Source organism: Camelus dromedarius, chromosome 1, assembly GCF_036321535.1.
Source record: "Camelus dromedarius isolate mCamDro1 chromosome 1, mCamDro1.pat, whole genome shotgun sequence".
NCBI classification, from domain to species: domain Eukaryota; kingdom Metazoa; phylum Chordata; class Mammalia; order Artiodactyla; family Camelidae; genus Camelus; species Camelus dromedarius.
Genome location: NC_087436.1, coordinates 75,656,192 through 75,670,416, shown reverse-complemented (window position 1 = coordinate 75,670,416; position 14,225 = coordinate 75,656,192). Strand labels below are relative to the sequence as shown.

At 42.9% G+C, this 14,225-nt stretch overlaps 1 protein-coding gene across 2 annotated transcripts in view; it reads right to left on the bottom strand.

Annotated features, from left to right (window-relative positions):
- Positions 1-14,225, bottom strand: part of FRAS1 (Fraser extracellular matrix complex subunit 1) — a 408,983-nt gene that overhangs the window by 46,556 nt on the left and 348,202 nt on the right. The window contains exons 51-57 of one of the 2 annotated variants that reach the window (XM_064485618.1): positions 10,590-10,703; positions 9,720-9,749; positions 8,710-8,860; positions 6,980-7,139; positions 5,564-5,732; positions 3,059-3,305; positions 1,509-1,853 (exon numbers count right to left, since the gene is read on the bottom strand). In XM_064485618.1, the coding sequence (XP_064341688.1) occupies positions 1,509-1,853; positions 3,059-3,305; positions 5,564-5,732; positions 6,980-7,139; positions 8,710-8,860; positions 9,720-9,749; positions 10,590-10,703 (1,216 nt within the window). The remainder of the gene's footprint in view (positions 1-1,508; positions 1,854-3,058; positions 3,306-5,563; positions 5,733-6,979; positions 7,140-8,709; positions 8,861-9,719; positions 9,750-10,589; positions 10,704-14,225) is intronic. The other variant, XM_031432509.2, reaches the window with a different exon arrangement.

Sequence of the window (14,225 nt, the reverse complement as noted above, 5' to 3'; positions counted from 1 at the left end):
CTTGAACCAGAAAATGAGTGCAGTTTTCAGAACAAAGTCCTCCCTCCCAGCAGCAGACGCTTTGTCCTGCTAGATTGTCCAGTCCAGCTTCAGTGATGCTCCCGTGCTCCCGCCAAGGAAGGCTGCACGGTGTTATGGCCCGTCTTTGTACTGACACTAAGGGCAACCAGACCAGAAGGAGGCCTCATGGAGGTGGGTGCTGGAGGGACAGCCCTTGGGGGAAAGTGGTTTTGTGGCTTCATGAGGGAGACTGTCTCCACACTGTGAAAAGAACAATGAACTTAAGAGGGGAGGGTCCACTGAAAAACATCTCAAGCTTATTTAGGGAGAAGAAACTCAGAGAGCAGGGCCTCAGGGATGAGCCAGAAAATAGCCAATTAAGGAAGAACCAGCTTTGGGACTCTATGGGGCCTGGAGCTGAATGTTCCTAATTAAATGTTCCTAACTGGGAAATTGGGTGATTTCCCTATTTTATCCGAGTGGCGCACACGTCATTGCTTAAACCATATGTGCTTATTGCTTATCTTGGGAATGAAGCTCCTCTTCTGGTTGCTGGGACAACATACTTTGTAGGGTCCTAATGATATCCATGTACATTTTTAGTTGTTTTCACAGTGGAGGTCAGAGAAAAGCTACATGACAAGCCATCAATCACACTTTTCTAGCCAATGAGCTGGGGGATGACAAGCAGTCATAGCTCGGGCTTTGGCGTATGGGAAAGGAAACATGGTATATTAGAAGGCTCTGGGTTCTAATCCCAGCTCTGGCATATGAGCTGATCTTTGATGATTTATTTTATCTCTCTGGGACTCCACTGGCTCTTTGATATAAATGAGAATGAGTGGAATGCACACGGCATGGTGCCTGGCATTCAGCAAGTGCTCAAAAATATTAGTTCCTACTATCCCTCAGAATATCACCTTCGAAGAGGTGAACGGTCTTGAGCAGGTGGCTCAGATCAGCAGACACTCAGCCCAGCTGCTGCCTCTTCCAGATGTATGTCAGAGACTTTGAGATCCTCACGGAGGCAAAAGGGGGAAGAGGACTGGGTAGAAGAAATCTGCCCACTGACTGCCTCAGGCTGTTATGTGAATGAGAAAATTCCATTTGTTAAGACACTGAAACTACGGGATTTATTTGTGTTGGCAGCTAGCAGTACACTAAATCATTTACCTCCATCCTCAACAGATCACATTCCCCTCCTTCATGGGCTGAAATACTTAGCACCACGCCCACCCTCTGGACCACAGAGGTCAGCTAGTGAACTCAAAGCCAGATCCCTCCCTGCTATCAGTAACCAGAGCAGGAAAAGTGGGTGGAACTCTCTAATCTTCACTGCCTTCCCTTCTTGGTCTGGCTGCCTCACGTTAACGTGCCTCAGACCGACGATGGTGTCGCTGAGGAACGGCATTCTCCATGTTCTTAAGGGCATTCTCAAAGCTAAGAGGGCACTGTTCAAGAAAGGGATCAGGAGATGGGTGACGGCACCCAGAGATGCTCTCCTTTACCTGCATCCTCGCTGACAGTAAAAGCCGTGTTGCCCAGGCACACAGTGGAGGCATCATTGGGGCCGCTAATGAGCACCTTGGCCGATGCCACCCTTCCGATGCGGGCGTTGTCAGAAACATCTGTCAGGGCAATCTCAAACTCTTCTTCCTCTTCGTACTCGCTGTCATCAATGAGCATGACGTCGCAGGTGGACATGGTGACACCCGGCCCGAATATCACACGACTCTCAGCAGACATCCCTCTAGATTTAAAATCAGAGCCTGATTCTAGAGCATAGAGGCTACTTCCCATAGCTGACTTAGGGACTGTGTAGCAAATGGCAGATACGATGCTGCTTGAATCCCCTGAAATAAAAATGGCAAGAAAACCAAAGTATTTGAATAAGCACTTCTCACACTTAAAAATCTCTGGTAATTTGATGGGCTTTATTTCCTCTGACATATTCCAGCATGATTTCTGCTCAAACCCTGACATGAAACCTTCCTGCTTTGCAGTTTCTTAAGCCTGTGGTATAAACCACTTGAGGATTTAATACACCCCAGATACTTCACCAAACAACTTGAAATGGATTTCCTGTTCTGTGAATTTTGTGCTTTGTTAATTCACAAGACTCATTGCCCACCATCTAAGACCACAGAGGAGGGAGAGATATGAGACATACTTGGTCCTTTAAGTAGCAAAGTAATTGTGTCCTGAAGGCAGAGCTATGAGCACAGTTCACTGCCTTTCTGAATAAACTTCCACACATTAACTCCCAGGGAGAAACAAGCTTATTTGTTTGTTTGTTTGTTTGTTTGTTTTTAAAGGAAATACCAAATAAAATAAAAGCTGCCTCTCTGTACAAATGACTGTACTCATTAGTGCTGCCACTTCCCTGGGTGACAGCCTGCCTGGGCTCGGCTGGCCGGCCCTGAGCAGTCACGGGGCTTGCTTGTTCTCCGTGCTGCATTGCCCTGGGCTGGCGCTCTCTGCAGGGTTTGCTGCACTGACACCTGGTCAGCAGATGCAACAAAGTATCTGACATCATCACTTACAGTCAGGTTGTGGCTTTGAATGGGGATTTAATTTCCACGTGTTTACTTCTCACACACAGTTTATTTCTCATCTGAGCTCTAACTGTGACATTCATATGCGGAAATCTTTAAGCACATTTTCTGTCTTCCAAGAACTAAGACAAGAAGTCAGTTCTTACAAACTGTAACTACCCTCCTGGACCACTAAAGGCTACTAAATGTTCTATGAATTGGGTGATTGACTAAGAATTCCGAGTTCATGAGTCATTAGCAAGGCCAAATATAATCAGTCTTCTGGGTCCATTAAAGAAAAAATAGGAGTGATAACAACTTGAACTAAGAAAAGAAGCCTTCTGATAGTACTAACTATAGGTAGGATGGTTATTGGGGATTCTAGGGATTTAGATGCACATTTTTAATGAACCTAAAGTACTTACACAGGAGTTAATATGGTACATGAGCACGTGGCACATAAAAGGGAATCAATAAATGTTAGCTATTACGATAGCTCCTTGTCACCTTTGGTACCAACAGACCTTTTCTTTCAATAGGTGCAAAGAGAAAGCCAGCGCTCTCGTTGACCCGGTAGGTCTTCTTATCAAACTCTAATGTGGGCTCGTCCTCAGTGTCATTGATAATGACCTTCGCCTGGGTGAGCTCCCCTAACAGGGCGTACGCTGGCATGCTGAGCTCCACGGTGAAACTCTCGACGTTCTCAAACACGTCGTCATCATTGATGACAATGGTGCAGGACTTGGTGTCCTCTCGCTCATCAAACTGCACCTGCCACAAAGGAACCGACAAGGAGTTCAGCTGTGCCTCAGAGTCCCCGGCTCCGCTCCCCTAGAGCATCGCGGGAAAAGAGCAGCCAAGTCCGGGGCAGAGCACTGGATGAAATCGCTGGGTCCTCTCGCCCAGCCTTCCTGCTGTTATCACCTCTTCCCATTCCCCATCTGTACACTGGGGCTCATTTACTGTGTAGGGACACGGAAGGCAAGGCGGCTCCCACCATGCGTGACTGTAGAAAACGTGTAGGTAACTATTCATATCCTGTCCTATTAACGCACTTAGGACAGCCAGAGCCCTTTGATTGCTCAGCTCCCCTTATATTTGTGATATTTATTTATCTTTGAACTTGGAGTGTGAAGTTCTGGCCTCAAGTCCTGGTCCTCTTCCAAGCTGGGTTAGGCTACGAGACTTCACACACATCAGATTCCTCATCAGCTACAGAACAATAATAATACTCCTATTTCACACTTACTGGGAGGAGTAAAGCAGACAATGGGTAGTGAAGGCACTAAGCATATTTCAAAGCACCGAGCAAATAAGGATAATAAGACATTATCCTCATTACCATCACCGTATTACTGGTACAATCAAAACTGACATAGGATCTCAGTGTACTGAATAATGGCATTTGAATTCAGAGAAAGTTACATTACGAACAAGCTAGACTGAATTTTGCCTTTCTATTTGACTAAATCCTTTAAGCCATTAAGATGGCTAGATCTATAATGTGAATTAATTTAGCCTGGTACAAAATAGAGAAATTAACTTATATGCATACAATTGTGAACTTACAGGGATTTATTCTAGTTTTACTTTGTCTTAAAAAAATGAGGACAAAACCCTCATATGGAACCAGGGCTTCAGGTTTGCCCAAACTGAAAAGGCAGGCAGTGGGCCCGGACTGCACTTCGTTTAAACAGAGACAGCTAAAACCTGTACAAGGGGTCCCAAACCTCTGGGGACACACAAATCTGAAAAACCCATAATTTCCATCAACAGAAAATTATGATTCCACATCTAATCAATTAATCAAAGTAAGTTTAATTAAGCTCCCTATTTTAAGATGCTCCCAACTAAATGAAACACTCATAGGTCTCCATTTAGGTCTAGGACACACTGCCTTTGTTTTTCCCTGAAAAACACAAGTACAAGCTCTTTCTTCTTATTTTGCTGAAAGATTTCTTAGCTTATCTGATCTTCTCTAATTCCTTATTTAAATTTGTCACAAGAAGACTTGGTCCAGCTGAAATGCCTCAAAGAGAGAGCCTACTTCTCTTTACAGAGATTTATGATGTTGTAAGAATAATGAAACTACTTTGAGTTTAAAACATTTAATAAATACCTAGTAAGTGCCAGGGATTATGTCCTACATAAAAGATGACACACATAGGGCATCCTGCCACAAGGGCGCTTTCTACTTATGTCCTCCTTTCCCTTTTGCTTTCACTTTTATTTTTCATTTACACCCTGGTGCTAATTACCATTGTTGTACCATAGAGAGGTACAAATGTATATGTGTGTACATGTGTGTATGCGTACGTGTGTGTGTACGTGTGTGTGTGTGTGTGTGTGTGTATCTACCCCAGGACCCCTCTCTGCACTCCTACCAACTCATAGGACTGTCCACTGATTGTCTCTAAAGCAACTCACACTCAACACATCCAAAGCAGTGTCAAGGTCACCCCCTCGACAAACCTGCTTCTCTTTGGTGTCCTTTCCCGGTGAGGGGCATCACCACCCATCCCTCCTTTCTGCCCTGCTCTATACTCCACGGCTGCATCCTATCAGTTCTCATCATCTGTTGAATCCACCCACTTGTCTCCACCGTCACATTATAAACGAAGCTCAAGCTCCCATCACCTCTCACCCAGCCTGTTCCCAGAGCTTCCCAGCTGGTCTCCTACTCCCTCCCCTCCCTTCAGGTAGAGGGAAGGGGGAGGAAGGGTCAGGGTACCAAAGGCTGAGCAGTCAACATGCTGCCCTGGAGACTTTTCTTGGTCCTGAGGCAAAATGTAAAGACCAAGAAGCTAGAAGCTCGACAGCAGTTCAAACTTCAGTGGAGATTAGACAGACCGTGAAGAGCAAAGCACTGTGGGAAGGTGACACAGAACAATTACTGGAGGAAGGGTGCCAATGGATAGGGTGGTGGAGTAAAGAAATGCAAAGGTGTCACAGTCACCGACAAGCATGTCCCAGCCCTGGCTGGGGCCCACTGGGAGCTTCAGGAAGCAGAGGCCCCTGTGCCCACCTACCTGGCCAGCATACTCCACGTAGTCCTGTTGCCCAGGCCGGGAGCTGAGCCTGGAGCCGGAGCTGGCGGTGCCCGGCTCCGTGCGGCACAGGACGATGGCATACTGGTTTAGGTTCCCGGTCCTCTGCACGGTGACGCTGACTGATCCCGCTTTCTCACTGACATTGTAGCTGGAAGCACATAAAAAGGCAGTCTCTGACATTCTGACAGGGCTGTGAAGAATCCATGTGTTTAATGCCTGTCTCTTCTGGTTGGTTATTGGTGTCAGACAGTTCAGAGAAGAGGTAATTTGGTTCCTTTAAGATGTCAGGTTGTGTACATTGAGGGGATGTGTTCACCTGGGGCAGGCCCAGAACCAGGTGACCAAGGAAACTGTGGATGCAGAATGATATCTGCCCCATTTTCAGACAGAGTTGAAAGTCATTCAGAAGATGGACAGCACACAGGAGCTGTGCACTCCATAATTCAGAACACAGGGAAACGACCAGCAATCTCTTCTAAGTGTGGTTAAGTAATTAGAATAGGTTAGTGGGTCCTCCAAGTGTGCGAAGAGTAGAATGGCCTACATCCGGGGCACATGAAGTCAAGTTTGCCTGGTATCCTTTTTCCCCCCAAATTGCAATTTTCATCTGAATTATGAAGTTGTTTTCACTGAAGAGTAAGTCTCTGAAACGTAGACCTAAAGAATTATTTCCCCCACAAAATTCATAATCCTAGTTATAATTTAATCTATAAAATCAGCACTGTGCTTTACCGATTGGCGCCTCTCTGCCTCCTGAACTCCCCCACAGACTACAAAAGCATCCTGAAGAGCTGACTACATTAAGCTATGAGTCTGTCACAAAAGATACGTGATTCTGTGAAGACCAAAGGAGCCAGGGGGAGGATCTGAGCTTGAGAACAGGGAGAGTGTAGACAGAAGGTGAAGACGTCATTATTGTGGGCCAGGGACTATTTTTAGAAACTGAATGCATGTGTTTTCCCCATTGGTTCTGCTGGATTATCTTTTAAACTTAAAGACAGAAGCAAAAATACTTGCAGGAGAAGCAGCAAAGCACAATGGGTAAGACCACTGGGCTTGAATCCTGGTTTTACTGCTTTTTAGCTATGTGACTTCCACTAAGTTACTGAATCTCTTTCTGTCTCTATCGCTTTGTTGTTGTGGCGGCAACAACGGGTCCCATCTCACAGCTGCAAGTGTTAAACAAGATGACGTGCGTCAAGCGCCTAGTGCAGTGCCTGGTTACACGCACTAGGAAGAGTCAAGAGATGCTTGGTGTAATTGTTACTTTTATTACTGTTACCACTGCCATCATCGCCAGATGATTAGTGCTGACCCCCAGAGAGCTCCGTCCTGACTCCCCCTGCTTGCCTGACTCATTCATTTCTCAAGAAGGAACACCAGTAGCACTTGTACCTGGTATGTTTAAAGCTGATGAGGGACCACTGGATATGGAAGATATTGTCGCCGACCACATTGGGTTTGCTGTCTTTCACCAGAAACTGAAAATTATCCATCATCTCATGGCTTTTCTCCTCATGCAGCACGTAACGAATCAACCCCAAGTTCACGTCCTCTGAAGGAAAAAGAGACACTGAATTAACCTGGGGATGTAAAGGCAGCCTCATAGATTCCTACCGACACATCCAGTTTATTCTTCTCATGGGCTACAGACAAAACTCATTTTCCTAAGAACACAAAGGTTAGTAGTCATAAAAAGAAATGTTTCTGCCAGATTTTCAAATAAGATCCGGTACTTCTGTGTAACAAAAGATCTGTTTTTATGTATAGGAAGTACCCAGATGCTGTTGTGAAATGAGAATCCCAGGATCTTGGCAAAAAAGCACTTTAATAAATGTCTGTGGAATGTTAAAGGCAAATCTTAGAGCTGGTAGAGAAAAAGTCTTTGACCCCAACTGCTGTGCATATATATGCTCATACCTGCCCCTACTTCCTTCTAAATAAAGGTTCTTTGGAAGGTATGTGCTACTAAGAAAAGCTGGGATTGGATAAAACAGCCCTTACCCAAGACACAGATAAAATGGGGCTAGGATAAAAAAGAACAAAATAATGCCATTTGCAGCAATATGGATGGACCTAGAGATTGTCATTCTAAGTGAAGTAAGCCAGAAAGAGAAAGAAAAATACCATATGATATCACTAATATGTGGAATCCAAAAAAAAAAAAAAAAAGACACTGTGAACTCATCTACAAAACAGAAACAGTCTCTTAGACGTAGTAAACAATCTTATGGTTACCAGGGAAAAGGAGTGGGAGGGGGTAAATTTGGGGGTTTGATATTTACAAATGTTAGCCACTATATGTAAAAATAGGTTTTAAAAAGTTTCTTTTGTGTAGCACAGGGAACTATGCTCAATATCTTGTAATAACCTTTAATGGAAAAATATGAAAATGAATATATGTATGTATATGCATGACTGGGACATTGTGCTATACACCAGAAACCGACACATTATAATTAACTGTATTTCAATAAAAAAATTTTTGCTTTTAAAAATGGGGCTAGGAGAGAACACCAGATTGAGGACAGGGAGAAAAAGGAAACATGGCACATGAACTGTAAGATGCAGCTGTGCCGTGACTGCTCCCAATCAGGTCCATCCTCCAAAGAAGTCTAGAAGACTCTGACAAGCTTGTAAGAAACTAAGATGGTTGGCTTGAGGCAATTTAAAACAAGATACTATTTCTGCTGAGTAATCTACTTGTGTTGAGTTTTTCTTTTGCTGAAGACTTAAAAAAAGTCCATAACCCTTAGAGAAAAAAAATAAACCACACAGGATCACAGATCTTTCATAAAGTCTGGTGGTTGTTTTCATTTTTAAAGAAAAGCCAAGAGTATCATGCGATCCTTTCTTGAAAAGTTGGCCAAAACCTAAAGCAATTTGGAAGCTGAGGAAGCATGGTAAAGATAAATTTGGGGGGGGTTCATAATTCAGAGTAATAGGGAAAAAAATCAGGAGAAGTAAAATTCTAAAGTTGAGTGGCTAGAAATTAAAAGATCTGTTTGTTGGTAAATAGGTTAGTTGGGGGCATGTAGCTGGCAGTGGTTGTGAGAAAGACCAGGAAGGAGGGAGAGTGGCGTTAGAATAGACTCCTCCCACTTCTCAGTGCCCCAAGCGCCCACCCTGCGTGAAGGTCACAGCCACTCTGCCAGGCTGCAGCTTGTTCTCCACGTGGCCATGCTTGGGGCCTGCAGTTATCTCATAGACCAGCTGTGGGTTCTCCGTGTCCGGGTCCATGGTCAGCAGTTCCTTCTTGGTGATCAAGTTGGTTGCCTGGAATAGAAACCCATTAAATTTAATTCCTGAGATGGGAATAAAGTGGGAACAAGACCCTCTGACTCAGATTTAATTCAGTTCGACAATGATTTACTGAGTGCATTTACTGCCTGGAAAACTTTGTCAGGATTGAAGAGGGCCTAAGGATGGAAACCATCCCAGCCTCTGCCCTAGATGTGTTCACACTCTACTGGGAAAGAAAAGCTCATGAGCAAAGTAACTGTGGCAAGAGCTATGATGGGAGATACAGAAAGAGTGGTACACACTTTGGGGAGCAGGAGTGATTCATTCCATTCCGACTGCGGGAGGGAGGATTTGATATGGTGGGATTTGAGTTTGGCCTTGAAAGAAGGTTGGGACTTTGAAAGAATGATACAATACAGGGGAGATGGCCACTTTATACCTTACAGGAGTCGATTACAATGCTTGGAACTGAGTCAGGTAAATACATGATATCCCAATATTGCCCAGATGTAGTGACTAACTTTTAATTCACTCATTTATTCACCCAACAAGTATTTAGTGAGAGCAAAGGTTTGAGAGAAAAGAATGCATGGTCAACAGTATTAAATGTTACTAGAGCTAGTAAAATAAGGGCATGTAAGTGATCTTTGGCTTTGGTGAAATCGAGGTCACTGGTGACTTTGATCAGAGTCACTGTGGCAGGGTAAGGGTGGGAGGTGGAACACCAGTTGGAGAGCGTCAAGAAGAGAATGGCTTGGTTCTGAGGATGGAGAAAAATATCAACTAGGTCATGAGAGGAAGCTGTACTAATTTTGTTTCATACATTTAGAAACTCCCAACGAGTTTAGTGGAAATCTATGTCACACCATTGCTACATATACAACCAACCAACCAGCTCCACAGAGATGAGAAAATCCACAACCTGGAGGAAATAGCACAAACAAAAGTAAGAAATCAGTTCCCAAACTGAAATGAAGAACTATGAGTGTCTGGGTGGAGATGGGGATTTAATGCTTGACATGTTAGCAGGTGAGAATTACAGTCTATCTTAACACAACCAAATTGGAAGTTAGAAAAAGGAGAAAGAAATTTCTAAATTTCTAGAATTCCTCTGAGGACACTCACCTACCAAAAAAACTCACTTCCTTTCCATCTATGGCAAATTCCAGATGTTTCCCCAAATCCATCCTCCTCTTCTAGTTAACAACCTTTCAGTGGAGCCCCTTGCTGCCCAGCTAGAGACTTCCAAGCAACGGATGGGGCCAGATGACCAATTTCTTTCCCAAAGAATATGAATGCAAGTGTCACGTTTAAATTCTGTATCACTCGCTTGAAATGAAGTTCCTTGCCCTCCACTTCTCTGTTTTCCTCCTCCCAAGGGCTGGAATATTGATGAATAGCTGAAGAGTTTTTGCTCTGCTGTGAACGGCACCAACCCAGTGATGGCAGAAGAATAGACAGAAGAAATCTGCATCTTTGAATGGTCACGTGGAGCCCTAGACTCCCACTTGCTTCCACCCTTTAAATATGAGGGAAAAACACTTCTATCTTGTTTGAGTTAGTATATGTGGGGCATCCCTTTGTAAGAATATCTTAAACTATAACACAATTCTAACCAAACTCATGGAGCTCAGCAATCTTAGGAAATCAGCTCACTTAGAGAGGGATAAACATGAACTGAACTGGAGTCCTAGTCCTACTGTTATAGACAGGATACAGCCCAAGTCGTGAGTGGTGACTGTGGCAGATGGAAGGGCCTTACCCTGCCATCCATATACTCCAGCCATTGGAGCCCCACGTTGGTAACAATTCGCGGGGCACCATCATCGACTGGGAGGACGTCTACCTGGAACTGCTGAGGGGCTGCTGTCATAACCTGTGATGAAAGCAAAACAGAGAGCTCATCATGCACACATATCTGAGCTATGTCAGGTCTAGGACCCACAAAGCTGGAACCTCTGAAATCTGTTGACGCATCAGAATGGGCAACTGAGCAAGTTTCCATCACTTATCACCACTTGGCATGAGGCTTAAGGGAGAATGCTGACTAAGCAAGAGGGAACAGTACAGGAGAAACCGAGACGCAGGTGGCACTCCCGCTGGGATTTCACCAGCGGTGGAGGTTGGTTGTCGCACACCTTGCCCTTCTTTAGTTGGGGTCAGTATTGCCCTGCGGTGAAGCAACAAACAAAATATTTTCCTTTCAATAACACTTGTTAAAATTTTCATGGTTTTCATCATTAAAATGTTAATGTCAAAGTCTCCAGGTAGGATCCTTCCAGATGTGAACAGACGCTTCATGGGAAGACAGTTTGTGTGTGTGTGTGTGTGAATATTTTTTTTTATTGAGTTATGGCCAGTTTACAATGTTGTGTCAATTTCTGGTGTACAGAACAATTTATCAGTCATACATGAATATACATATATTCATTTTCATATTCTTTTTCACTGTGAGCTACTACAAGATTTTGTATATATTTCCCTGTGCTATACAGTATAAACTTGTTCATCTATTCTATAAATACCTGTCAGTATCTACAAATCTCAAACTCCCAGTCTCTCTCCCTTTCTACCCACCTCCCCCCTGGCAGACAGTTTCTTTTTTTAATTTCCTTTTTTTTTTTTTTGAGAGAGAGAGAGAACTGTCTGTATGGGGAAGAGGGCAGAAGAAATTCAGAATAAAAGTGTTTGTGGGAATAATGCAAAGAAATTCCAGTTTATAATTTCATTCTCACACAGATACACACACACATACATATTCACAGCAAACACGGGGAGTCTGATGTGATCTCCCCATTTCTGAGTGGATACAAGCTGGCAGACAGCACAGAAAGATGTTGGCTTTTCAACCTTCTACAACATTCCTTCTAGATAATTTCCATTTTCAAAATAACACAGTCCCTCTGGAGACCTGCTGTGACCTTTTATGTTTATCAGAGGGGTGGCCAGCTTGCTGATTCACCCTGAAATCTTTTTTCTCCTCTGAAAGTCAAACTAATCAGAAAGCAGAGAACGGTTTCAGAGAGGGAAAAGGAATGTGATGACCTGCCAGGTGGTGATGCCATGCAGACGCTGAGATGGCAGGGAAATCCCAAGAGCCATCTCACTGACACCTTGGCCAACTGAGAATGACCTTCTCATGGGCTGTTTGTTTCTAAAGTGTACAGGAGGATCTTGCTGCCAGGAAAAGAATCACTCATCATCAAGGTAGGAAAAACACTGCAGGACTGAGAAGCTGACCATTTGGTTATTCTGGAAGTGTACAGTAGGGTGGGAGCACGCTGCCCACTAAAACCGCCTCTGCCAAGTCAGACAGATGTGTGACATGTAGGGGTGCCCGTGGGTCCTCTGTTCACCAGAGGTGCAGTAATTCCCAGGGGAGGGTTACGGTACTGCAAAAAACTTACTAAAAATGATTTAAAATAGTGGAAAGGAAATCCTACAAGTTTCTTTAACACCTGGATATAAAAGGGAGCAATTCTCTTAAGGAAGAGAAGCTTGACAGCTGCACGACCTCAGGAGAAAAGCATCTTCACCTGTTTCATAAGCTGGTCCTAAAATGATGACAATGGTGATGATTACAGCCACAATTTGTCGGATGTTTCCTGTGTTTCCTGTGTAAGGCACTGGGCTAAGTGCTTTGAGTACCTCAGAAGGGTAGATATCATTCCCACTTTACAGATTGGGAAGCTGAGGTTTAGAAGGGTTAAATGATTGACAAAGACACTCAGTAAGTGACAGGGGTAAAATTTAAATCAGTGTCTTTTGGAGGCAAAAGCTGTACTCTTAACCACTGTAATTCTTCGTGAGACTGAGAAACTCTGGCTGGCTCAGGACACAATCTAGAACCATGTGATAGTATTAAAAAACCCAGAAGAAAGAAAAATTAAAGGTGAGTGAAAAGGAAAAGAGAAATAACAGCAGTAATAACAACAATAATTATCATCACTGTTAAGGACTTTATATGGATTACCTCCTTTGATCCTTAGACTAATTAAAGCCAGTGGTTGTTACTGTGCCCATTTTACAGCTAAAAAGCTGAGGCTTAAAGAAATTAAGCAATTTGCCCAAGGCCAATTAGTATGCGACAGAATAAAAACTCAAACAATGTTTTCCTTGGCCTAAAAATGCCCTGCTCTTTCTTGGACATAAATTGCAGTAATAGTTTCTTACTACAGTATCCCAAGGCAAAAGGAATAAAAGCAAAAATAAACAAATAGGACCTAATTAAACTTATAAGCTTTTGCACAGCAAAGGAAACCATAAAGAAAATGAAAAGACAGCCTACAACCTACAGAAAAAATATCTGCAAATCATGCAACTGATAATGACTTAATTTCCAAGATATACATACAGCTCATGCAACTCAAAATAAAAAAAATAAGCAACCCAATCAAAAAATGGGCAGAAGACCTAAATAGACATTTCTCCAAAGAAGACATACAGATGGCCAACAGGCACATTGAAAGATGCTCAATGTCACTAATTATTAGAGAAATGTAAATCAAAACTACAACGAGGTCTCACCTCACACTGGTCAGAATCGCCATCATCAAAAAGTCTACAAATAATAAATGCTGGAGAGGCTGTGGAAAAAAGGAAACCCTCCTACATTGTTGGTAAAGCAGTCTGGAGGTTCCTTAAAAAACTAAAAATAGAATTACCACATGATCCAGCAACCCCACTCCTGGGTGTATATCCAGAAAAGACAAAAATTCTAATTCAAAAAGATAAACACACCCCAATGTTCATAGCAGCACTAACTCACAATAACCAAGACACAGAAGCAACATAAATGTCCATTGACAGATGGCTGGATAAAGAAGATGTGGTATATATGTATATATATGTGTATATATATATACACATACACACACACACACACACACACAAAATGGAATATTACTCAGCCATAAAATGAATAAAATATTGCCATTTGTAGGAACATGGATGGATCTAGAGATTATCATACCAAGTGAATTAAGTCAGGCAGAGAAATACAAATATTATGATATCAGATATATGAGGAATCTAAAAAAAATAATACAAATCAACTTACAAAACAGAAACAAACTCACAGACATAGAAAACAAACTTATAGGGGAGCGGGGGTTGGGGAGGGATAAATTAGGAGTATGGGACTAATAGATACACAACACTATATATAAAATAAACAACAAGGATTTACTGTATAGCACAGAAAACTGTATTCCATATCTTGTAATTACCTATAATGGAAAAGACTCTGAAGCTGTATACCTGAAACTAACACAATATTATAAATCAACTACAGTTTAATTAAAAAAAGACAAAAAATCAGTGCCATGTTCTGCATCTGGACAGCCTCTGGCATGCCTCTGGCATGCCTTGCTGTGCCTCCCACCCCTTTGTCTTTGCC